Source organism: Triturus cristatus, chromosome 2_2 (assembly GCF_964204655.1).
Source record: "Triturus cristatus chromosome 2_2, aTriCri1.1, whole genome shotgun sequence".
Lineage (NCBI taxonomy): Eukaryota > Metazoa > Chordata > Amphibia > Caudata > Salamandridae > Triturus > Triturus cristatus.
Window position 1 is genome coordinate 1090735891 of NC_140582.1, and position 27437 is coordinate 1090763327.

The following is a 27437-nucleotide window of genomic DNA, read 5'->3' on the forward strand; positions in this document are numbered from 1 at the left end:
CCACTTCCATTTTACCCATGCTTAAGGGTGTCACCAAACACGCTACAGAGGTGTTCAAAGACCCTGTCAGAGCCAGAGTACTGAACCCTAGAATAGAGAAGAAGTATAAGGCGGCACCCACAGACCCTGCTTACATCAAGGGCCCTGCTCCTCTAGATTCCCTAGTTGTCTCCACAGCTAGAAAGCGGGCTAACTCCCAATCCTCAGGAGATGCCCCACCGCCAGACAAAGAATCTAAACTTCTGGACGCGTCTGGTAAACGCACCGCCTCCCAAGCTGCAAACATGTGGCGCATTGCAAACACACAAGCACTGCTTGCGCGATATGATAGAGCACACTATGACGAACTAGAGGCTCTTATGCAGCACCTTCCAGAAAAATACAAGCACAAGGCTCATGACCTGATACAGGAGGGTAAACTAATTACAAACACCTCCATTAAGTGTGCCCTCGATGCAGCCGACACTGCTTCTAGGGCCATAAATACCAGTGACCTGCTTCGCCGCCACGCCTGGCTCAGGATCTCAGGGTTCAAGCCTGAAGTCCAGGCATCCATACTCAATCACCCCTTTGACCAGGAAACACTCTTTGGGCCAAAGGTAGACGAAGCGCTCGAAAAGATGAAGAAAGACACAGACACAGCAAAGTCTATGGGGGCACTCCAAACACAAGCCTCCAAACGTTCCTTTCGACGCTCGTCCTTTCGTGGCACGGGCAGAGGCTCCTCCACCGATAACGCCTCTACCTCCTACAAGTCCCCTCCTCAAAATACCTTCTCAAAGAGCAATCAGAGAGGTGGTTACAGGGGTAACAACAATAAGGGCAGGGGCAAAACCAACAACACCCGTTCTGCCACCCCCCCGCACAATGACTCCCCTCCGCTCCCCCCAGACCATTCCACTCCGGTCGGGGGCAGACTACAAAACTTTATCCACGTATGGGAGTCCATAACATCGGACAAATGGGTGACCCAAATCATTCGGTCAGGGTACTGTCTCGAACTAACATCTACCCCACCCAATATCCCACCAAGGCACCGTCCAATGTCTCAAGAACATTCCACACTGCTCAAACAAGAGGTACTCTCACTCCAAAAGCACGCTATAGAGCAGGTCCCCGTCAATCAACAAAATCTAGGGGTCTACTCCCTATATTTCTTAATACCAAAGAAAGACGGGACCCTCAGACCCATTCTCGACCTCCGGCCTCTAAATGCCTACATACATTCAGACCATTTTCACATGGTCACCCTACAGCAAGTCCTCCCACTCCTCTGCCAGGGAGACTTTCTCACAACCTTGGATCTGAAAGACGCATACTTTCACATTCCAATACACCCCTCTCACAGGAAATACCTCAGGTTCGTGGTGGACGGGCAACATTACCAATTCACGGTTCTCCCCTTCGGGGTCACCACCGCACCACGGGTGTTTACCAAATGCCTAGCAGTAGTAGCAGCACACCTCAGACGTCAACACATTCACGTCTTCCTTTACCTGGACGACTGGCTGATAAAAGCCGCGTCCTACGACCAATGTGTGCAACATACGAACAGCACCATCCAACTGCTCCACCAGCTAGGCTTCACGGTGAACTACCAAAAGTCCCACCTCATACCATCTCACACAAAGCAATATCTCGGGGCCACTATAGACACCTCCAAGGGTATTGCCTATCCAAACTCAGCCAGAATCACAAGCATTCAAGCCTTACGCAAAACATTCCTTCCTCAACACTCTCTTCCAGCAAGAGTGTTTATGAAGCTCATAGGAATGATGGCGTCTTGCATCTTCATAGTGCCCCATGCAAGACTCCACATGCGTCCACTTCAAGAGTGCCTAGCACAACAGTGGAACCAGGCCCAGGGTCAGCTGACGGATCTGGTGTTGGTGGACGGCCGCACACATCACTCTCTGCAGTGGTGGAACACCACAAACCTTTCCAAAGGGCGGCCGTTCCTGGACCCGGTTCCTCAGGTGACTCTAACAGCGGACGCATCGCTCTCCGGCTGGGGAGCGCACCTTCTACACCTCACCATGCACGGTCTATGGACGCCACAGCAAAAATCGCTCCACATCAACCATCTGGAGCTCTTGGCGATCTTTCTAGCCCTAAAATCTTTCCAAAAACAGATTTCGGGCAAAGCAGTCCTCATTCGCACAGACAATATGACTGCAATGTATTATATCCAAAAACAGGGGGGGACACACTCTCCCCAGCTCTCCCGCTTAGCCCAGAGCATATGGAGATGGGCAATTCCTCAAAACATCTTTCTCCTGGCACAGCACGTTCCAGGCGTACAAAACACCATGGCAGATCTGCTCAGCAGACAAACGCAACAACTACACGAATGGGAACTGCATCCACAAGTTCTTCACCCATTCTTCCAACAATGGGGGCATCCTCAGATAGACCTCTTCGCCACCCACGAAAACAAAAAATGCCCAAGCTTCGCCGCCAGATACCCACACCCATTGTCCAAGGGCAATGCGATATGGATGAACTGGTCAGGCAGATTTGCATACGCCTTTCCACCTCTCCCACTAATTCCATTAGTGGTCAGGAAGCTACAACAGCACTCCCTCACACTCATTCTGGTAGCTCCGACGTGGGCCAGGCAGCCGTGGTACACCACGCTACTACAACTGTCAGTGGTACCACATCAAAAACTACATCTATCCCCATGCCTCCTAACCCAGAACCATGGAGAAATCAGGCACCCGGACCCAGCTCAGCTCAACCTGGCGATCTGGCTCCTGAAATCCTAGAATTCGGATACCTTAACCTTCCCCCTGATTGCATGAACATCATCATGGAAGCCAGACGTCCTACCACTAGAGCATGCTATGCCACAAAGTGGAAAAGATTTGTAATTTACTGCCGTAACAATACAATCAACCCTCTAGATGCATCCATACAGCACATCATATGCTATCTGCTCCATCTTCACAGGTGTAACCTGGCATATTCATCCATACGCCTACACCTAGCAGCGATCGCTGCTTATCTACAAAACAGACAGCATTTATCACTCTTCAGAGTGCCCGCTATTAAAGCCTTCATGGAAGGCCTTAAACGCGTAATTCCTCCCAGGGCACCACCTTCCCCTGTATGGAATCTAAATTTAGTTCTTACACGACTAATGGGTCCGCCCTTCGAACCAATGCACAAATGTGAGCTACAGTTTCTCACCTGGAAAACAGCTTTCCTTGTAGCGATCACTTCCCTTAGAAGGGTTGGTGAAATACAAGCGTTCACCATACAGGAACCCTACATACAAATGCATCACAGCAAGGTCATACTTCGCACAAATCCGAAGTTTCTGCCCAAAGTCATTTCCCCCTTCCACCTCAATCAATCAGTGGAATTACCTGTCTTCTTTTCGCAACCCCAATCTGTTGCAGAAAGGGCCTTACACACACTTGATGTGAAAAGGGCGTTGCTATACTACATACAAAGAACGCAACCCTTCAGGAAGACTAAACAATTGTTCGTTTCCTTCTCTCCACCACATAAAGGCAACCCCATTTCTAAATCAGGGATAGCTAGGTGGATTGTAAAATGCATACATATTTGCTATCAAAAGGCAAAGAGAACATTATCTGTTCCTCCTAGAGCCCACTCTACAAGAAAGTTAGGGGCTTCTATGGCTTTTCTAGGGAATATACCCTTAGATGACATCTGCAAAGCAGCCACATGGTCTACACCGCACACCTTCACAAAACACTACTGTGTAGATGTGCATTCCAAGCAGCAAGCTAGGGTGGGCCAGGCTGTACTAAAGACACTTTTTCAAACAGCTGCAACGGATACCGGTGGTCGCCGCTAAGGTTGGGTACTGCTATGTAATCTATGCTAAGTGTACAATCTGCAGCTCATATGCCTCGAACGGATTATGCTACTTACCAGTATGCATCTGTTCTTGGCATGTAGAGCTGCAGAGTTGTACACGCCCACCCGCCTCCCCGGCTACCTGTATCCGTTCCAGTACATCTTATTTAGATACAACACATGGGTTTCTCACTGTTATTACTACGCTCCATCATTTCCCTGTTGGCGAAAAACAATCTGAGGATGGAGCCGAAGCCCATGCGCAGTACGGACCGAAGGAGGAGTCACCAAACTCGTGACTTCCAAAGACTGTCCAAGAAGAAAAACAAACTGCAAACATCCGGGCCCAACACCAGATGGCGATCTATGCTAAGTGTACAACTCTGCAGCTCTACATGCCAAGAACAGATGCATACTGGTAAGTAGCATATTCCTTCCCCTGCTACCCCACGACCATTCCACTCCTGTCAGGGGACGCCTATCACCGTTCCTATCTGTCTGGAATTTCATTACAACAGACAAGTGGGTAAAACAAATTATCCAGTATGGTTATTGCCTGGAACTCGCTGGTACTCCACCAAACATTCCTCCCAGAGAACACCCAATGTCCTCCGAACATCTCACTCTTCTCAAACAAGAGGTTCTCGCCCTATTACAAAAACATGTAATAGTGTATTCACTATACTTTCTAATACCAAAAAAAGACGGCTCTCTCAGACCAATACTAGACCTCAGACCATTAAATCTATACATACAGTCTGACCATTTCCATATGGTCACTCTCCAACAGGTACTCCCACTACTCCCAACAAGGTGACTTTCTATCCACTCTGGATTTAAAGGACGCATACTTTCACATTCCCATTCACCCCGCTCACAGAAATACCTCAGGTTTGTGGTAAGTGGACTACACTATCATTTCAAAGTCCTCCCACAAGGAGTAACCACAGCACCCAGAGTCTTCACCAAGTGCCTCGCAGTAGTGGCGGCTCACTTACGAAGACAACATATTCACGTTTTCCCTTACCTGGACGACTGGCTCATAAAAGCCAAGTCACACAGCAGCTGTGTTCAACACACATACAAAACAATACAGTTGCTGCACGATTTGGGATTCACAGTCAATCTCTCCAAATTCCATCTCCAACCGCCCACAACACAACAATATCTAGGAGCTACAATAAACACTTCAAAAGCTCTAGCGTATCCCAACCCAGTCAGAATAAGCTCCATGCAAGCCCTCATATCAAAATGTATGCCTCAACACTCATTAACAGCTCGAGTGTTCATGCAGTTAATCGTGATGATGGCTTCTTGCATTCTTAGTCCATTTCGCAAGACTCAAGATGCGTCCCTTACAGGAGTGTTTGGGACGTCAGTGGAAGCAGGCTCAAGGTCCGCTAACAGATCTGGTGTTGGTGGACAGACGCACACATCGGTCTCTGCAGTGGTGGAACACTCAAAACCTTTCCAAAGGACGGCCGTTCCTTGACCCGGTTCCACAGATTGTGCTCTCAACAGACTCATCGCTCACCGGCTGGGGAGCTGATCTACAAAATCATACTAATCCGGGCCTGTGGACCGCTCAACAAAAACAATTCCACATAAATTATCTTTAGAATCGCTAGCGATCTTCCTAGCATTGAAATCATTTAAACTCCACCTCTTAGGCAAAGCTGTCTTGATCCATACAGACATGACAGCAATGTATTGCATACAAAAACAGGGGGGGACACATTCTCTGCAGCCTTCAAACCTAGCTCAAAGCATATGGAGATGGGCCATTCCGCAAAACATATACCTCCATGCAGAACACCTCCCAGGAGTACACAATCAGATTGCAGATCTGCTCAGTTGTCAAAAACAGCAGATCCACAAATGGGAACTTCATTCTCAAGTTCTGCTTCCATTCTTTCAAATGTGGGGCTACATAGAAATAGACCTGTTCGCCACACACCAAAATGCCCAAGCTTTGCATCCAGGTATCCACACCCATTGTCCAAAGACAATGCGCTATGGATGAACTGGTCCGACAAATTTGCTTGCGCTTTTCCGCCTCTCCCACTCATTCCGCTCCTGGTTCGGAAACTCAAACAGCATTCCCTCACAATGATCCTGGTTGCACCAACATGGGCCGACAACCATGGTTCACAATCCTCTTGGAACGATCAGTAGTTCCTCACCAAAAGCTATGTCTCTCACCCAAGCTTCTCACTCGGAACCATGGAGAGATAAGGCATCCAGATCCCAGTCAACTCAACCTTGCGATCTGGCTCCTGAAATCTTAGAGTTTGGCTACCTCAATCTCCCACCAGACTGCATGAACATCATTAAACAGGCTAGACGTCCTACCACTAGAGCTTGCTTTGCTGTGAAGTGGAAGAGATTTGTAATTTACTGTACAAATAACAAAATCAACGCACTAGATGCTTCTATTCAAAACCTCTGTTAACTCTTGCATCTGTTAACCTAGCCTATACATCCATTTGACTACATCTTGCTGCAAAAGTAGCCGATCTCCAAAACAGACATTTGTCTTTGTATAGAGTACCAGCTATCACAGCATTTATTGAAGGACTCTAAAGAATAATCCCACTTAGAGTTCCACCCCCACCAATATGGAACTTAAATGTGGGCTTTACCAGACTCATGGGTCCCCCATTTAAACCTCTGCATAAATGCGAATTACCATTTCTCACCTGGAAGTAGCTTTCCTGGTTGCCATCACCTCTCTCAGAACAGTCCGTGAACTCCGGGCATTAACCATACAAGAACCATTTCTGCAAATTCATCATAACAAAGTGGTTCTTAGGACTAAACTAAAATTTCACCCTTGAGTAGTGTCTCCTTTCCACCTTAACCAGTCTGTAGAACTCCCAGTGTTTTTCCTTCCGCCAGACTCCGTATGAGAACAAGCTCTTCACACGCTAGACGTAAAAATAGCAATACTTTACTACATTGAAAGAACAAAATCCTTTAGAAAGACTAAACCACTTTTTGTAGCTTTCTCCCCTCCTCATAAAGGCAATCCTATCTCAACAGGGATTGTAAGGTGCATTGTTAAATGCATGCAAACATGCTATGCTAATGCTAAACGCACATTAACCATTTCCCCTAGAGCTCACTCCACACGTTGACTAGGGGCGTCTATGGCATTTTTAGGGAACATTCCCCTAGATGACATCTGCAAAGCAGCAGCTTGGTCTACACCGCACACGTTCACAAACCACTATTGTGTAGATGTGCAAGCAAAGCAACAAGCTAACGTGGGCCAGGCCACTGCAACAGATGCAGGTAGCCACCGCTAAGGAGGTAACTGCTTTATAGTCTATGCACAAGTATACAATCTACAGCTCATATGCATCGAACAGAAAATGCTACTTACCAGTATACATCTGTTCTTGGCATGTAGAGCTGTAAATTTGTATACGCCCACCTGCCTTCCCGGATACCTCTCTGTTCCAGTACTATCTTACTTAGATACATTACACATGGATATCCTTTGCTATTTCTTACTAACTCATCACAACCCTCAATGGCAAAACAATCTGAAGATGAAGTCATTGCCTATGCACACTATCGTCCTTAGGAGGAGTCACCTACCTTGTGACTACTTAGACTTCTTCCAGGACCAAAACAAGCTGCAAATATCCGAGCCCAACACCAGATGGCGATCTATGCACAAGTATACATATCTACAGCTCTACATGCCAAGAACAGATGCATACTGGTAAGAAGCATTTTTCTTCTTACTTGGAAGGTAGCTTGCCTCATAGCTGTCAGATCCCTGAGGAGAGTGGGTGAGCTTTAGGCATTAACCATAGATGAACCATTCTTACAAATACATCAAAACAAAGTGGTTCTGCCGACCAACCCTACATTTCTACCAAAAGTCATTTCTGCCTTTCATAATCAACCAATCTGTTGAGTTGTCTTTGTTCTTCCCTCAACCAGATTCTGTGGTAGAACGTGCTTTACACACGTTAAATGTGACGAGCTATTCTTTACTATATAGAAAGGACAAAACCTTTCCGCAAAACAACTGTCGCTTTTGCTCCACCACATAAAGGCAATACGATATCAAAGTTGGGCATTGCAAGGCGGATAGTCAAATGCATTCAGATATTCTATGCAAAAGCAAAAATAACTTTAACAATTCCCCCAGAGCATACTCCACTCACAAACGAGGGGCTTCTATGGCATTTCTAGGAAACATAGCTATTGATGATATCTGCAAAGCTCAACATGGTCTACACATTCACAAAACACTATTGTGTAGATGTGTTAGCAAGACGGCAAGCTAGTGTGGGCTAAACAATTTTACGTACACTATTTCAGACCACTGCAACAGCTATAGGTTGGCCACTGCTTTGGGAGAACTGCTTATTGGTCTATGCACAGCATGTGATCTACAGCTCACGTGCCTTGAACGGAAAATGCTACTTACCCAGTATGCATCTGTTCTTGGCAAGTAGAGACGCATGCGCCCACCCGCCTATACCTGTTGCAGTTACATCTTAACTAGATACATACATACATGGACATCTCTTACTAACTCCATTATCACCTTCTGCGTCTAACAATAGAGTCGATGCCCATGCGCACAATCACAGAAAGGAGTCGTCGCCTATCTCGTGACTGGAAAAGACTTCTTCAAACAAACAGTGCAAACATCCGGACCCAACACTAGATGGCAGGCTATGCACAGCATACGACTCTACATGCCACAAACAGATGCATACTGGGTAATAGCATTTTCCTTATTTAGTTAGATTTTTTTTCTAGAACCAAGCAAGCCTGGTAAGTGTAAATGGTACTTTTCAAGGCAGGTTGAACAATACAAGCAAGCTGAATGAAAAGGACTGTTATCGGTTTGTAAATACTTTGAGTACAGTTGAAATTACTATTAGATTTTTTGATTACTTTTCAGATTACTTTATGGATTACTTTTTCTACTCAGTGTGATATGCCTAGGTATCACAATGGGACATTTCCTAGAGAAAAGGTAAGTAAAGCAGTTTTTAGATCTTTGCAGTTTTTCCAAGTTCTCGTACAAAACCAACACCACACTTAATTTTCCCAAGAAAGCAGTCGATGCAGACCTATGGGAAGAAATGTGGTTATCGGTGTCAAGGCGAGTACTTTGGGTTGAGAGTTGATTTTCTGGGGTTAGCACCAGGGTTCCCCCCAGGGTCAAGGGTGCACTCAAAGCACTCTCAGCGGCGCTAGCGCTGCTGGGTGCAGAGGGTTGAGGCCCAATGTTATCCAATGGGGGAATAGGGGACCTCCGGTTGGTGGATGCTCACGAGCAGGCTACAAGGTTGTGGGAGAGAAGCTCCTGGTGTTGGGTACAGGGCAAAGGGGGATTAGAGTTAACGCCCAAAGTACACCCGCAGTGGCACAGAGACAACTGGGTGCACGGTGCTGTTTTGGCATTGGGTGCCCTGTTGATTTTAATGGGGATTCTCTGGTTTCAGCAAAGACTGCAGGCTCGGGGACGAAGATCTTCTGGTGGTGACCACCGGTTGGAAAGGTAAGTTGGGATGCCTAAGGATGCTGGGACACTGCCTGTTGGGCCTCCAAAGGCTGTGGGACGTCTGGTGCAGGGGTGTCTTAGACATCAGGTTTTTTTTACCAGCTCCGGTTGTGGTCAGGGGGGATCCTCCAGAAAGGGGCTGCAGGCGTCGATTGGAGATTCGAGGCAGGCACCACCACTCTGCCAATGCAGCTTGGGTGTTTTGGTGCAGACTAAACTAAAAAGTTGACATGGCAAAAATCCCTGTGTGCCATGCCCACCAACACTGCCTGTGGCATGGGTAAGTCACCTCTCTAGCAGGCCTTCCAACCCTAAAAGCAGGGTGCATCATGTCCAAGTGAGGCTATAGTTTCATGAGCAATATGCACCTACAGTGTTTGTGCCAGTCACAGACCTTGTAAGTGCAGTGAAGCCATTTGTAGCACATAGGCTGGGAGTTTGTCAACACAAACTCTACAGCTTGATGATTGATTTACTAAAGTCTGAAGTTTAGTATCAACTTGCCAGCACATTAAGCCCACACTGATCCCAGTGTTGGATTAAATGAAAAATCCACCCAGAGGGCATCTGAGAGAAGCCCCCTGAAAGTCTACTCTTGTGTAATTTCTGACTGACTCCCAGCCATCTGCCACCACCAGACTGGTTTCTAGACCCTTGGGTAGAAAGCCCTCTATTCTCTGGGAACTAAGCACATGCTGGGCAGAGGTGTCATGCCTCCTCCCCCAGGGTGGGCAGGGTCCTCAAAGAGGGCGCTTCAAAGGCCTCCTGCCTTTGTTAGCTACCCCCAACATTTTGCTGCTATCGGAAGCTGGCTTCCATCGGTTCTGACCCTCATTTTGGGCATGAGAACTGGCAGGAAAACCTATCCTGGAAAGGTGTGCCCACCTTTGCCAACCCCTCTCCTCAGGTGGTAGAGGCGAAGTGAAGCACACATTTCAGTCCCTGCCATATTGTAGATGGGGGTACCATCAATCAGAAAGAGGCTTATGCCCCACTTCCCGAGGAGGGTGGCATACTAGGGAAGGGACACATTGGTCACATCCTACACACCCCGTGTAACGCCCCTAAATCTTGTATTTAGGGGCACCCCTGAACCTTGCCTCTTCAGATTCAACGTGACAAGAAGGACTGAAGATCCTTGCTGCCAAAGAGGACAGCAGTTTCTTTGGCCCCTGCCCTACTGGTATGTTTCCTGCTCTGAACCAGCGTGTCCTGCATCCAGCAGCCTCAAAGAACCCCAGAGACCTGCCCTGCCTTCACAAAGAATTCCGATCTCCTGTGGACACCGGATTTGTCCAATACCAACCCAAGCCAGGACTCCAGGTCCGCTGGATCCGCGAGTCCTCCGCACTCTGCACCTGGCGCCCACAGCCAGATTCCGACTGGCCTAGCACCCCAGCGAGGTCAACTCGGCAATCCTGACCTGTGATCCAGCATTGGACGACCTTCTCCTCGACTCCTGCAGCCTCATTCCGAACGGTTCCACCAACTGCGACTGGAACTGGTGAGAAGAACCAGACATGAAAGGACACCCCTGCAGCTGCTGTGACCTGAAGTGCTTGACCGACTGTGTGCTGGTGTCCAGCAACTACTTCAACTTCATCCTTCAGTCGTTGGTTCTCTTCATCCATTATTCTGGCTCCAGCCTGCAGACCTTTTTCTCGACAGACATCCTCCATTGGAACACGTTGGGCTCCCAACACCTACTAAGCACCCTTCACCCGGCCGACCCTGCGCCGCCGCTGGTGGTGTGGACTTGGTGCTAACCTGGGACCCCCTTTGCTCTGTCCTTACCCTTAGTAGCTTTTCTCCTCCGACCGAGTGGCCTGCCCGTGAGCCGCACTCCATACATATCCAATAGGCTAAGAAGCCAAAGTTACATGTATTTCTCTAGTATGAAAATAATACAAATACATAAAACGTGAGAGAAGGACTGCCCGGGGTGACCTGTTGGGGCTACCTTAGACCTTGCCCCATACTTGTCTTAAGGCCAGGAGATTGGTCCTTAGGTCGCTGTGAAGTACCTGTATGAAGTGTCTTTCTTCCATAGTATAACATTACCTATTCAGAAATTGTACTGTCCATTTTTAAAAAACTACAAATTCAGAACTTCAAAAGTACTTAACTGATTCCAGTCTTTGTGTATCAATTCGTTTAAAAGTACGTGTTTTTTTAAAGTGGGTGGGTGTGTGAGATATATATCTATCTAGCTAGCACTACCCTCTGATTTGCCAAACTAGACTGCTACAAAAGAACATTTGGGGATGTCATTTGTGCCTCTGTAATTCCTTTGGTGTTTGCCTGGACTCTTCATACAGTGTCCCTCTGTTGGTTTAAATATATATATAATCGAAAAAAACACCTCTTTTAAAGTATGAAAGTGAAATCGGCACTCCATAGGTTTGCAATCTGGCTTTATTCCATAGAGTAAAACATAAACTCGTTTCAGCCATTAGCTCAAGGCCTTGTTCACGATGCCGAGCCACATAGAGTTCCATTTAAATACTTTAAAAAAAAAAGAACTGGAAGGCATTGACAAAAGACCATCACTACCCATAGTTGTGCATGATGTAGGCTTACAGTGAAAACGTAGCGGCCACCTTGGAACATGTTATTTCCACATTACTCTAATGCACTGTAGGTTGAAAAAGGAAAGTTACAAATGCATTATAACCTATTCCCAAATTGTTTCACTATTCAATACTCAATTTCTTGTTGTATGCTTCATTTAAAGTGCATTCAGTGCACAGTAAATACTTTTAGCAACCACATTTAATGTTGTAATTTCCTAGCCATCATCCACTGACTCCACGTCCATAATTCATTTTTATCATACATTTTTTTAAAGTGATAATACTTAAAATGTATAAAGTGTTAGTGCTCCAATATGCTGTGGTTTAAAGTGCAATTCTAATAGTTTTTAATAAAATTCTCATTTATAGCTGGGATTAATGCCAGATGACTAATAGATATAAATGGACTCTGCCCTCACATAAATTCAAAAGTGCTCTATACTTAATTTCTAAAGTGCTAGTGCTAGTTTTCTTACTTGTAGTTCTGTGATTGAAAATTATTAATTTTCTAAATCGTCCTATGTGTGAGAAAGTGCCATCTTTCTTGCATGGTATGCCCCCACTTTTTGGTGAATTGGTGAATGTACTTTGACTGAGTGTGCCCTGGTCTCCTGCTAATCAGGTGCCTCGGGCCTATGTTCCTAACCTAAAACCCAAATTGGCAAACCCTGGCCACATGTCAGCCCCTGGTAAATGGTACCCTAGGTAAATGGTACCCTAGGTACCCAGGGCCTTGTGACAAGGGAAGCCTCTATGGGCAGCAGCACTTCTTGTGCCACCCTTAGAGGCCGTGTGTGTGTGTGTGTGTGTGTGTGTGTGTGTGTGTGTGTGTGTGTGTGTGTGTGTGTGTGTGTGTGTGTGTGTGTGTGTGTGTGTGTGTGTGTGTGTGTGTGTGTGTGTGTGTGTGTGTGTGTGTGTGTGTGTGTGTGTGTGTGTGTGTGTGTGTGTGTGTGTGTGTGTGTGTGTGTGTGTGTGTGTGTGTGTGTGTGTGTGTGTGTGTGTGTGTGTATATATACATACACACACACACTTTTACACACACACACTTACACACACACACTTACACACACACACTTTTTTGCAGGCTGAGTGTCTGGGTACAAGACAAAACCGAGTCGACTCCACAACACCATAATGGCAACACTGAAGACTGGGAAGTTTGGTATCAAACTTCTCAGCACATTAAACCCGCACTGATGCCAGTGTGAGATTTAATGTACAAAGCGATGAAGAGGGCATCTTAGAGATGCCCCCTGAAACCTAACCTACAATCCACGTCTGTTCTGAGAGGCTGCCTAGGCTGCCACACAGCAGACATGTTGCAAGACCCCTGGGTGAAGAGCCACCCGCTCTCCTGGGCCTGCAACAATGCACATCCTGGGCGAGGTGCTAGGTCTCCTCCCCCAGGATGGGCAGGGGGAAGCTTCAAAGGCATGCCGCCTTTGTGAGCGTCTCCAGGCCACTTGCTGTACTCAGCAACTGGCCCCCACCGGTTCTGACCCCTCACTCTGGCGGGAAGACTGGCCGGAAACTCCAAGTAAGGATAGGGGATGTGCCAGCCCTGCCAACCCCACCCCTCAGATGGGGGAGGCGAGGTGAAGCACTTCTCCGGACTCTCGCCATCTTGAAGATGGGGAGCCCTACCCAATCAGGACTAGGCCACTGCCCCCCTCCCACAGGAGTGTGGCAGGATAGGGGTTTACCCACCCCAGGACAGGGATCCAGTGGTCCCTGCCCTTTACCTACCTGTCACGCGCCTAAATTTAGTATTTAAGGGCACCCTGAACCTTCCTCCCTTATATTCCAGATTCTAAACTAGCAAAGAAGAAAGAAGACCTGCGTGCATCTGCTAAGAAGAGTAAGACACCAACTGCTTTGGCCCCAGCCCTACCAGCCTGTCGACCCTCGAACCTGCTCCTTCTAAATCCCAGCACCTCCTGCGGCCAGTAACCTCACAAACCCCGGAGAACCTGGCTACCTTATGACTCTGAGCACCTGGGACTCCCATGAGCACCTGGGACTCCCATGAGCAGTGGCTCTGCTCAAAGCGAGTTTCTAACCCCTGGCATCGACCCGGAACCGCGAACCCTGCACACTCTGCACCCGCCAAGCCTGGCCTGTGCCGGAGTGGACAAAGACCCTGAGGATGTCCCCCCGGCGACTGTGACCCTGAATCCAGCACCCAAGGACCCACCTCGACGCTCCTGACGACGCCTGCAGCCTCAGAACCAGGGACCCCCCCCCAACCGCGATCAACAGAGGTTAAGATTTCCCGACATCAAAAGGCACCTCTGCACCAGGTGCCCCGCGGTCCGCTTACCTCTCCAAGTGGTGGTGGCACCTGAAGAATCTTCGTCCCCGAGCTTGCAGCCTTTGTTCGTCCTTGAGCTTTCCCATTGAAATCCATTGAGCGCTCGAAGGCTCAAAAGCACCCTGCACCCAGCCGCCCGAGTGGCCCTGGCAGTGCAACTTCTACTCCTACCTACTTCCCCATTTGCCCTGAGCAAGTGACCAGGAGCCCAGCTCCCACAGCCGCGTGGCCTGCTAGACAGCAGCCATCAACCAAGGCCCCCCTGCCTCCCATAGGATAACATTGGGCCTAACTCACTCTGCACCCGGCTGCCCCTGTGCTGCTGAGGGTGTAGCAACTGTACTTACCTGACCCTGGGAGACCCCTGAGTCTATGCCCAGAACCTTAACTCTGTCAGTCGAGTACTTACCCAAAAGCCGATAACTCACTTTTCTTCCATAGGGTAACATTGACTGGTTTCTCTTGAAATTTCTTCTAAGCGTGGAGTATCTAAACTTTGAAATATTCAACTAAAATCAACCGAGTAACGAAAACGGAAATACTCACCTGCTTTTAGGAGAGATCCCAGTGCTGGATCTTGGTGCCCAGCACTGACCCTGAAAAGTACTTACGACCGTACTTACCACTAACTCAATTTTCTCCCATAGGAAACCATTTATTGTTTTTCTGTGAACTTTCTTCTAAGTGTCGATTTTTGCAAACTACAAATATTCTTTAAAAATCGTACCAACTGTGGAAACGTAATTACTTACCTGTTTTAGATAGATGCCGCAGTACTGAGCCTAGGATCCCAGCACTGTATTACAAAAGTAACGAGAACATACTTCACCCGTAACTTGAATTTTCTCCCATAGGAGACCATTGACTGTTTTTCTATGAAATTTCTTCTAAGTGTCGATTTTGCAAACTTATAAATATTCCTTAAAAATCGCCTGTGTAACTTAAACGTAGTTTCTCAACTGCTTACAGGTGGTACACTTGTGCTGGATCTAGGATCTAACAGTGACCTAGAAAGAGTAATCATAACCCCCCCCCCCCCTTACCTGCGAAGTGAATTTCCTTCCATAGGATAACATTGGTAATTTGATTAGCAAAAGTTAAGTGTCAACTTTTAAAATAGCAAAATATTGCTTAAAAATCACAACAGTAACTAAAACGTATTTACTCACTTGTTTCCAAGAACTGTCCCAGGACTGAATCTAGGATCCAGTCCTGGAGTTAGAAAAGTAATCCTGAAAGTAATTAATTGCACATAACTTAAAATTCCCATTGAGCTCAATGTATTATTGTATTTGAAATTGTGTTGCCTATTGCAACAAAACTAACTATTATCTGCAAAAGTCAATTGCCTATTGCTAAGTATTTAACTAATGCATCTCATTCCGAGAAAGTATATTTTGATACCTATTGTTGGTTCTAAAATAAAACAACCATATATGTTTTTTTTATATAAACCATTGGCCTAGAGTTCAGTTCTTGAGTGTGTGAGACCATTTGCTGACTGTGTGTACAACAAATGCTTTACACTGTCCTCTGATACTGCCTTACTGCTCGACCAAGCTACCACTTTAGAGAGTAAGGTTATATCTAACGTTAGCCTCTGTCAAACCTCTGGGGACTGTGGACTCTGTACACACTGTACCTATTTGGAAACAGTATATACAGAGCCACTTTCTCTCACTATGCTACTCCTATTGATGAGATTACTTTGCGAGATATCATTAGAATTTTGTTCAGTACAGGCATGTAAATAACTCCTCGACCATTTGGTTTCTTAGCATCTAGTTTAAGGATATAAAAAGTGTCCAATTTTCTCAGTTCTCTCTCCCTTCCCCTCCTTTTCTTGGGCACTTGAGCTAGGCAGCTGTATGTCATGGGAGGTAGGGTCACTGCGATGTTCTTTTTCAAAGTGCCTTGCTATTGGATAGCCTCTATCCCTATTAATTCTGGACCTTCTGTGCTGTAATTAATATATATATGTGTGTGTGTGTGTATCTATATATATAATCAAGGATATACGTACTCTCAAGACAAGGCTGTTTGCAGCCGAAACACGTAGCGGAGAACGGAAATAAATTTTCCTGAACTTTGAATACCAGCTTTGTCTTGAGAGTACGTATATCTGTTATTGCAGGGACTTTTTTTTAATTTCCAGCTGGTTGCTCTGTGGCGCACGTACTACCTCTCTTGGGTCTTTGTTCGGGATCATAGTTTTTTTTTGTGTGATGTGATGTATATATTTAATACAATACATACACACACACCTGGCACATGAAACTGCAACCTCAAACCTGCATAGACGCAGTGACTAGGTTTCAGTCTCTGCCCTTCACCCCACCCTTTCCCAACTCTGTGACTAGTTGGGAAAGGGTAGAGTGACAGGCTGCTTGGTGTGTCGCTAAGTGCACTACAGGCCTTAACCCTGCAGCATCTATGTCCACCTTTTTATCTGTGATGCTTAACAAGTCACAAATTGGGGGGGGTGTGGGGGACAGAGGCATGCCAGGGCCCCAAGGTCAGGGATGGGATTTCTCCAGTCATCTTAATCGCTCTACGAAACCTGGTGCAGGTGCCTTTGTGTGCCTGTGCCAGCCATCATCCGATACTGTTGCCTCACCCTAAGGTAGTTTGTTTTTGTTTTTTTAATTAAATACCAAGACTGAATTGTAGATTATTATTCACTTTTGGCATAACTAAAATGGGTCAGAAAACAAGGGGCGAGGGTAGCCTCCAAGCCAGGTAAAGAGCTGCCACTGATTGTGTTTTTATTTTAGAAAGCTTTTGTTTTGTGCAACTGGGCTTAACGTTTCATTTGTATTTACTTCAGGTCGTCTTAAATCTAAAGAAGGAGAACCTATGGTGCTAAAGCTTAAAGATTGGCCTCCTGGTGAAGATTTCAGAGACATGATGCCTTCCAGGTAAGACTTTATGAAGGCCTTTGCTTTGGAAATGAAGTATTAGGTCAGGTGGGGTTTTCAGACTTTTGGGGGGGGGGGAGGAGAAGGGGGTGCAACTCTGCTCTTGCTCTTGGTAATTGTATTAAAACCCTTAATATATGTTTGACCGGAATCCAAATTATGTTTGGGTTATATATGGCAAGCTTTTAAGATTTCAGAACTAGAAGTTGGTTCATGTTTAGGTTCGGGAGGAATTTTTATATGATTTTAATTTGGAATAGAAAGGCCCTGCTAACTGAAGTTTAACCTTCAGCTAAGCAAAGTCCTGTTCTGCCCCTACTAGTGGTGGTAAATGATGTTAGCTACATGAGGCAGAAACCTGTCACAGCTGTCTAAAGGTGCACTGTGCTGGCAAAGTGTAGAGAAGGCATCTGTTACTGGAGGCAGTCAATAACTTGGCAAGTTAGGTAATCCTGGATTGGAGATGGTTTCTAGACAAGACCTAGAAAGAGATAACACAGCTGGAGGTACAAACGGCTCTCATGGAGCTTGCTTCAGGTAAAGCTGCTGGCCCGGACAAGATACCGTTGGAGTTGTATAAAATTTTGGGTAATATTACACCGATATTGCTTGATCTTTTTATAGGTATTCAAGCCCGTGGCTCCCCCCCAAGATCTTGGATGGAAACGAATATTGTGATCTTTCCAAAGAAGGATAAGCCCCCTGATCTAACCCCATCGTACCGCCCAATTTCTCTTATAAACTCTGACTCGAAGCTGTGTTTTTCAAGATTTTAGCTAATCGCCTCAGGGGGATCGTCGAGCGCCTGGTCTCCCCGTGGCAGCACGGCTTCGTCCCGGGCAAGGGCACCACGGATCATACTCGTCGTGCTATTGCTCTGTTTGACGCCGTGGGTGTCAGGGGGGATCAGATGTCGATGATCCTTCTGGACGCTGAGAAAGCTTTTGATAGGGTGTCGTGGGAGTTCTTGTGGGCGGTGCTTGAGCAAAATAACATCAGTCCGAGCTTTGTGAAGTCTTTAAGGCTATGTACTGCACACCTAAGGCGAGGGTCTGCGTAATGGGTTTGGAGTCCAGCCGTTTCAATATATCTTGTGGGACTCGGCAGGGCTGTCCATGTTCTCCGATTCTTTTCGCCCTATATACAAATCCCCTAATTTTAAAACTTGTTACCGCAGCGGCAATCAAACCGGTTACACTAGGGTTATTTGACACCAAAATTCTAGCTTATGCAGATGACGTGGCAGTAATTACATCCCACCGCACCGCTGCAATATACGAAATAGAACGAATTACACAACTTTTTGGTCGGATCTCTGGTTACTCTCTAAATAGAGATAAAACAATGGTTTTATGCACCCACAATACCCAATTTGTAGATGCAAGAAGGGTCGAAAGTGCAGTATATCTGGGAGTTCGCATATCGCCCAAGATTGAGGAAATTATTAAAATAAACTACGATCCTCTTCTCCAAAAAATTAAGAACGATCTGAAAAGGGTAGATGGATTGCATCTCTCAATCATTGGAAGAGGGAATTTCCTTAAAATGAATATTTTACCCAGGGTCTTATATTTGTTCCGTGCGATTCCGCTGTTAGTGGATGATAAAATCATTAAGGCCCTGGAATCCCAGATGGTTAAGTTTGTTTGGGGTTACGGGAAGATAAGGAGATCTATCCAATACCTCTCTCTTCCAGCTCTAAGAGGGGGCTTGTCAATCCCCAATTTGGGATTCTATTTGTGGGCAACCATGCTTCAGCAGATGACTATTACTTTTTGTCAAAATACCTAAAAAAGTAATAAGGGATAAGTACTTTCCTTACATTTACGAATTGGTTATTGGGGATAAGGCTAATGGCCTCTTGGTAAAGCAGCTTGAACCCTCATACTACAAGAAAGTTAAGTTCAAGATCTTATCTAGTGCTTGGGCAATCTGGAGGAAAGCTATGAGGCACCTAAATATTCCTAAATATAATAAATATACCTCGTTATGTCACTCTACAATATTACCAGCAGAAATGTATGATAATATATCTAGAAGATGGGAATACTCGGGAGTATTAACGATAGGTGATTTTTTTTTGCCTGGGATTGGAAATAGATTTCAAACCCTACAGAACAAATTTTCAATCCCAGATAATAGTGTATTTAAATTTATTCAGACCAATACGATCTTGAACTTAAAAAGTGCTGAGTATTCTTTGAATAGTATCCCCGTATTGGATTGTATGGCCAAATGTACGACCAGGATTGGTACCATTTACAATATTCTAATTGAAAGCTAACGGGACGATCTCGAATATAGGGAAGCGAGGTGGTCAAACAAATTAAATAACCCTAATGTGGATATTTATGTGTCTCTGGCTCTTGCAATGAAGGTGTTTGTGGCCTCTAATATGAAAGCTCACCTCTATAAGACCATATTTGATCTGTATTTTACACCTGCCAAACTTCACTCTTGGGGGGAAAAGAGCAACTTCCGAATGTCCGAGATGTGGTAAAACCGGAGCACATTTATTTCATATGCTTTATGAGTGCGATAAACTTATCGAGTTGAGAGGTATGATAGCAGGTTTCTGGCAGGAAGTGTTTGGGCACTCAGTAGCTGAATCCCCCACCTTATATATCTTGGGCTATGATAACACATTGAAACACACTAAGGAGGAGGAAACAGGTCTTTTTTTGGGAACGGCGGTGTATAGGATAATCCTTACAGCCCGCTGGAAGGATGTAGATGTCCCTAGCTTTCAGGTATGGCTTGGTCGGTTGTTGGGCATGTACAACCAAGAAAGGGCAATTTTTGCCTGCAAAGGCAAGACGGCTAGGGCCTTGGGTAACAAGATCTGGAAACCAATTGAGATGTGGAGCAACAATAATAGATCTGTATAAATGAATCATGTTTAATTCTCTCAAATTATATTTAATGAATCACTCCCATGAATCCTCCGATATTCTGTTTATAATTTCTGATCTGTGTCCATTACTTATGCTTTATGTCTCATGTTTAAAATTGGATGGAATTTCAATGTAATGCCTAAGGTTGCAATAAAAATAATTTTAAAAAAAGCAAGTTAGGTATGCCCTGGAGACCGCTTTCGTTTAACATGCCAGTCGTATAATAAATAAAATTCAAATAAAAACACATGCATACACATGTAAATTACACTTGAACATTAGTTTGTTCAAGTGTAATTTGCATTTAACTTTCATGTGGGTGAGCTTCCTTCATCCATTGGCTGTCTTGCACTGAGTGATTACATTTTACTTGGTCACGTGCACAGCTGTTTGAAAAGGAGAGCACTTCAGTGCCAGGTCTAGTATGTCTAAGCTGCTGGGCCACCTCATTTTAGTATTTGTTTTTTGTTTAAAATGCATTCTTGATAAGGCCAAACACTTGTTTAACTTGAGATCATCCTTACCGTACAATCTGCAATGAGGCCCCAACTTGTATTTCCTTTTCTTTGACCTTTTAGAATTGTTGGTGGGAGGCCTGCTGCTAACAGGGGTCTGTTGCTTCCTGGGTGACCTTGGCTGTGTCTCATTCCAAAGGCAGCACCTAAACGTTAAGCCTTCCATTTTCAGCTCTTTAGGCCAAGGTTTGCACCTTACTAAAGCATGCAGCCCCAGGTTTTTTCAGAAGCCCTATGTTAATTTGGGGAAAAATGTTCTTTTTAGATTCAAGACTTTTTAATTTTACTAACATGTGTAAAATACGATTAATTCTTTCCGTCAGGCCTTTTCGTCCAATGGGCTGCCAGAAACCGCTGTCAGCGGGCTTTTTAGATAAGAAAATTGTTTTGCTTTTAGCTATGTATATGTTGTGTATATATATTTATATTTGTTTTGCAAAAGCTGCGACTCCTCATCCGATTGCCAAAGCCTAAAGGGCAACTCAAGTTACAAACCAGTATTGGCTAAGCAAATGTCTTTAGGGACAGTGGTGTCCGTTTCAGCAGAACTCGGTGTGTGTTTTGAACCTAGCTTTAAATAATTCTTGTTTCAAGGCAGGTGTTCTGTGCTGCTTTTGTTTCTTGGGAGAAACCTACTTGAATTGGGCAGTCCTCCACCCGAACCTGTCCAGCCTTCACCTCCTTGTGTGGAGATTGAGCGGCGACAGTTCATAGCTTTTGACCTTCCTCCCGAAATCTGTAATGGTATCTTGGTAGCCGGGCGTCCCTCCACTAAAACCGTATACGCCTGTAGATGTAACAAATTTGTGGCATGGTGCACAGCAAAGGATGTGGATCCTCTTTCAGAGGTTCTCCTCTTCTTTCTCTCTTTGGCCCAGCAGGGCTCTGCTCTGGGCACCCTTAAAGGCTATCTTTCGGCCTTTCTTCACCTTCCTGATCAGCCTTCTCTTTTCAAGTCTCCTATTGTTAATAGGTTTCGTAATGGCATTACCCATCTCTTTCCTCCTATTCCTTTTGTAATGCCCCTGTGGGACTTGAATCTGGTCTTAACTTACCTTGTGTGCTCCTTTCGAGCCACTACATATTTGTCCTATCAGACTCTTGAATTTAAAGGCTGCTTTTCTGGTTGCCATTACCTCTGCTTGCAGGGTGAGTGTGCTTTAGGCTCTGTCTTCTAAACCTCCTTTCCTTGCTATCCATCCGTGCAAGGTTGTCCTACGAACTAGACCTTCTTTTCTTCCCAAAGTGGTTACCTTTTTCAACATAGGACAGACCATCACTTTGCTCACCTTCCCGCTTTCTTCCAAGAAGGAGAGACTCCACCGTCTGGATCCAAAACTGGCGTTATCATTTTATCTGGGTTGCACAAATCAATTCCGGGTGGACGATCAACTCTTTGTTGGCTATCTGGGCGCCAAGAAAGGTTGGGCTGTGCAAAAACGGACCATCTCTCAATGGGTCGTCCTTTGCATTAAGATCTGTTACTACTTGGCGAAAACTGAGCATCGGGTAGGACTGTGCGCCCACTACTGCTTTGGGACGTGGAGTCCCCCCTTCAGTGATATCTGCCAGGAAGCCACATGAGCATCACTGCACACGTTTACTAGACATTACTGCCTGGATAGTCCAGTCTGGAGAGACTGCTTCTGTGGCCATTCAGTTCTCCAGGATTTTCTGGTGTGAACTTAGTTTGCATACCCACCTCGATGGTTGGTATTGCTGGGGTATCCATTCTAAGGTAAGGAATCTATAACTAAGTCTCTTTCAGGTGAACAAGTTGTATACCTTTGGTAACGATATATCTATAATATATATTCCTTACCGCCCCACCTATCCTCCCCATTCTGTGAACGGACTTCTAGAGTAAGGGACTCTTCCCTTTCAGGTCCCTAGTTTTGTGCACCAGTGGTCAGTGTCTTGCATGGCTCTGCACTTCTGGCGTGGAATGTAGTGTAAAAGGACTGACGTCAGCGCGCAGGGGCGGCGTCTAAGTAGATACTGCGATGTCATTCCTGCGATAACGACGAACGTGGAGTTGACCTACTCCACCTACGGATGCACAGGGGTACTGCTGAAAATTACATCTCTGGATCAAGTCTGATGCCTGGGGGTAATTCTAAGGTAAGGAATTTAGAACCAATATGTCTCTTACAGATGTATCGTTACCGAAGTTAAGTAACTTGTTCTGTAGAACTAAAGAAGTTTTCTTGCTCTTTACAGACTATTCTGTAATTCTCAGGACCAGTCTGAAATTTATCTCCAATGTTGCGTCGGATTTTCATTTTAATGATCTTGTAATACTACGAACTTTCTTTCCAAATCTGCAGTCATCAGCGGAAAGATCCCTACATACACAAGATGTCTGAAATTCCACTTGCATCGCACCAAGCAGGTCAGGAGTACTGACCAACTCTTGGTTACATATGGACACACTCAAAAGGGTGCACCAGTCACAAAAGCAACAGTGGCTCTATTGATCTCAGCCGCAATCCAGATCTGTCATTCCAAAGCTGGTAAGCCACTGGCGGCTAAAATCAAGGCACATTCAACTAGAGCAGTCTCCATCTCGACTGCTTTGTTTGCTGGAGTGCCTTTAGAGAAGATATTTTGTGCCACGACATGAAAGAATGTACATACATTCATGCAGCATTATTGCCTGCAATCAGCGCAGTGCAGTGATGCAGCTGTTGGTCAAGGTGTGTTATGCCATTTATTTCAATAAGGTGAGCCACTTTGGTTACATGTATTTGCTTATGTATTTATACAGGTAATGATGCATGGTAATGTTTGTTCACATACATGTGTATATTTCCCTGTATATAAGTTTCATACCCACGATCCACTATTTCTGCTATTGGCATAAAACGTGTATAAATAAAGTAACTGCTTGCTATTCTGATTCAAGCATGTGCATCTATTAAAGATCCAATACTGGAGAAGACAATCTGGTTTTTACCTGTAACCATGTTCGAGGCATGTGTGCTGTAGATACATATTCTTTGCATACTCCTGCCATTGGTTCCGGATGTTTGCAAGTTGTTTTTCTTCTTCCAGTCCCGAGGCAAAGTGACTCCTCCTTTCGGTGGAGTCTGTGCGCATGGGCATCGAGACTATTGTTTGTTTTTTCCCACCATTTTTTCTGCCATTGGGTTCAGACATGTATTGCTGCATTCTGATTTGAAACCATCAATCGGGATCCCTTCTGTTCGCAGTTCACTCTACCCTTGTCTGTTTTGTTTGGATAGCATTACTATCCTCTGTGTGTCGAAGACCTTCATTTACCATAGAAAACGCTTAACTGCGGCCTTTGGGCCTAGCTACTCTCCTGTTTTCACTCTAAGATCCTGAATCGAGTCTTCCGCCGATGGAACGGACACCACTCCAATTTTGTCCTAGGTGCCATTTCAAATACCAGCACACCGATCTTCATAAGATCTGTAACCTTTGTCTCTCTCCGGAACATAAAGATGACTACTGCGATGCGTGTCGTTCTTTCCATTTAAAAAAAAAAAAAAGACTCTTGGATACCGTTGTGCTCGACGCAGAGACATGCAGCGCAGGACTGTTGAGGAAACTCCCGATATCTTCGGCGAAGAAGAGATGGAGGTGTTGGCAGAGGAAGAGGCCTTTTCCGTCCAAGACTCTGATTCAGAGTTGGAGATGGAGCTTGAGTCCCACAACATTTCATCGGGACAGGGTGCCGTGAGTTACAAAGCCCCTTTTCCCACCAAGCCCACTCCGACTAAGCCAAAGGCAATTGGGCTAGCACTGCCATCCCGCCATGGTAGGCATAGAGACTGATTCCAACACCCCGCCTCCTGGCTTGACACAAACAAAGTCAAGCCTTCTGGTTTGGGCTTGAACCGAGATGACACAAACTTGATTCCGAAGCATTCTGCATCGAAAGGTATAAAAGACAAATCTAGTTTGGCACCAAACCTTTTGGCACTGAAAGACAAATGTGCTCCTATGAAGCCACCAGAGCCATTCTGGAGAAAATGCAGCTTCTGAAGCTCCTGGCTGGCCTCAGGGGTTTTTGAAGCTTTTTCCATGTATTCTGCCATTCTGGACCTTGGGCCTAGTACATAGTCCACAATGTCTTGTTTGGGTTCTTGGAGAGGCTTCTCCCAACCCTCTTTTACAGCACAGTGGTCCCCTGACAAAATGGCCAAACAGAAGTTCAAAGGGGGAAAACCCTACTCCCTTCCGAGGCACCTCTGTAGGCAAAAAGCAAGCATGGTAAGATGACATCCCATCTCCTTTTGAGTTTTTCAGGGAGCCCCACAATCCTACCTTTCAGTGTCTTGTTAAACCTCCTCAACAAGACCATTGGTTTGTGGGTGATTGAGTGTAGTAAACTTGTACTGCACTCCACACTCTTTCCACATGTAGGTTAGGTAAGCAGACATGAAATTAGACTGTCTGAAACCACCTTCTTAGGAATTAGGAAACCCTACCCTGGTGAAGACACCAATGAGGGCCTTGGCTACTGCAGGAGCTGTAGTAGTCCTAAGGGGAATTGCCGAAGGATAGCCAATGGAATGATCCACTACCACTAGTTTGAATGTTTCCTGATGCTGTGGAAGGTTCAAGAGACCCACTATGTCCACACCTACCCTTTCAAAGAGAACCCCAACCGCTGGAATCAAGAGGGACTTTGGGTGCCCACCTGTTTTTCCACTGGCTCAACAGGTGACACAGGAGCTGACAAACTCCTTTACTTTCTGAGTCATCTGGGTCCCGTAAAAGTGGCTAACTAGCCTTTCCCAGGTTTTGGTTTAGCCCAGATGTCCAGCTAGGGGTATGTCATGAGCTAAAGGTAGTAGGAACTCCTCGTATGTCTGAGGCACTACCACTCTCCTAGTGGCTCGAGGGTTAGGGTCTCTGGACACAGTGTACGGTAGCCCCTCCTCCCATAGACTCTGTGGGTACCCCTGACATCTCCTTTTTCCTGGGTAGCAGCTTGCTGCCTCAGGCTTTCAAGATTTGGACAGTCCTGCTGTCCAAGGTACAGCTCTTCCCTAGAGGGTCCCCCTGGGCCTAAGAGTTCAACCTGGTAAGGGTCAAGCTCCATGGGCTCAGATCCATCTGGGGTATCCAAATCCTCTCCCTGAGAATAGGGGTCCTGATCCCTTTGCTGTACAGAAGCTGGTTTCCCAGTCTTCTTACCTTTCCTCTTGGAAGGTTGGGCCTTACTTAGTGGCTCCAACACCTCCTTTTCACCCTGCTTCCGGCTCTGTGCTCTAGTCTTGACACACACAATCTCTGGTATGTCCAGCACTGCTGCATGGGTTTTTAGTTCCACCTCAGCCCATGCTGTGGTGTACAGGTCATTACTAAGCAGACATGCAGCTAGAAGCTTTGGAGAGACCACTATCTGTTTCAGGCCAGTAACCCTCTCCTCTGCATCTCCCCCCCCCCCCCCCCCCCCCTTGTCTAATCTCACCAGAGCACACTGCACCCATCCACCCCTGCCCCGCTGGTGGTGTGGACTTATTATTTTTTTTTTTTGAGTTTTCAACAAGAGGAATGCAAAGTAACAAAAGCCAGCATGATGTTACAATAGCGTAAAGAATAGGGCAGTCCTGATCAATAAATTACCTAGGGGAGGGCATCGAGGGGCACACCCCCATCACACTTCAAAATAGGCAAAGTGACAACGACTTCAGGCACATATCAACAATATAGAACACAATGCAATCCAACAGGCTATGGAGGGTGCATAATCCGGGAAGGGACAGGCAGGCTCCCCCCATTGGCAATGGAGAGTCAAACATAACTGGTGGTGTGGACTTGGTGCTAACCTGGGACCCCTTTTGCCCTGACCTTAATCTTAGGAGCTTGGCTCCTAAAACCTAGTGGACTGCCTGTGAGCAGCCCCTAACTGAGGTGCCCTCGAGCCCCATTAGTACTCTGCACCCAGCCACATTGGTGCCGCCGGTGGTGCCCCTTGAGTGCCAACCTGAACTTTGGTTGTACCCTCAAACTCCTATTCCAAAAGAGTCTACCTGTAAACAGAACACTTAGTTTCAATAGGACTGAATGCTGCGGTTTTCTCTGAAAATTCTTTAAAGGGTTGAACTGTCTTGACCTGTACGAAAATGAAGCCGATAGACTACTAGCCGCAGATTCCTTCACGTAGAATTATCCCCAGGCGTGAGACTGGATCTGGAAACTTTTTGCCACAGCAGCCTTGCGCACTGGGGGCGGGGTGACATCACGCGACTCCGCCCAGGCGTCTTTCGCGTACGTGACGTCCGCGCGGTCACATAAGACCCGCCATGGCGCGCCCACGTCCGTTTTTTCCTTTTCCGCGTGCAACGCGGAGCCGATCCTTGCTACGGGCCTGCTAGGCCCCTTTGTTCTTCCATTTTGTAGTGGAACAGTGTGCGAATGCCTTCGGGCTTTAAGTCTTGCACGTCTTGTGGGCATCTTATGTTGGCGACGGACCCTCACCTCATTTGTGTGTGGTGTTTGGGGGAAGATCACGGCACCACAGACTGTACGCAGTGCCAACAGTTGAAGTCGCGGCGGGAGTGCCGGATGAAACTTCTCTCGGCGCGTCTTTCCAGGTCGACGTCTGTGTGAAAGTGGCTCTGTATATACTGTTTCCAAATAGGTACAGGGTGTACAGAGTCCACAGTCCCCAGAGGTTTGGCAGAGGCAAAAGTTAGATATAACCTTAATCTTTAAAGTGGTAGCTTGGTCGAGCAATAAGGCCGTATTAGAGGACAGTGTAATGCATTTGTTGCACACTCAGTCAGCAAATGGTCTCACACACTCAAGAACTGAACTCTAGGCCAATGGTTTCTATATAAAAAATATATGGTTGTTTTATTTTAGCTCCAACAATAGGTAT

General features: G+C 46.0%; 1 protein-coding gene across 1 annotated transcript in view; it reads left to right on the forward strand.

Moving 5' to 3' along the window:
* KDM3A (lysine demethylase 3A) overlaps positions 1 to 27437 on the forward strand; it is a 390851-nt gene that overhangs the window by 275344 nt on the left and 88070 nt on the right. The window contains exon 20 of the mRNA XM_085642629.1: positions 17079 to 17169. Within this exon, the coding sequence (XP_085498755.1) occupies positions 17079 to 17169 (91 nt within the window). The remainder of the gene's footprint in view (positions 1 to 17078; positions 17170 to 27437) is intronic.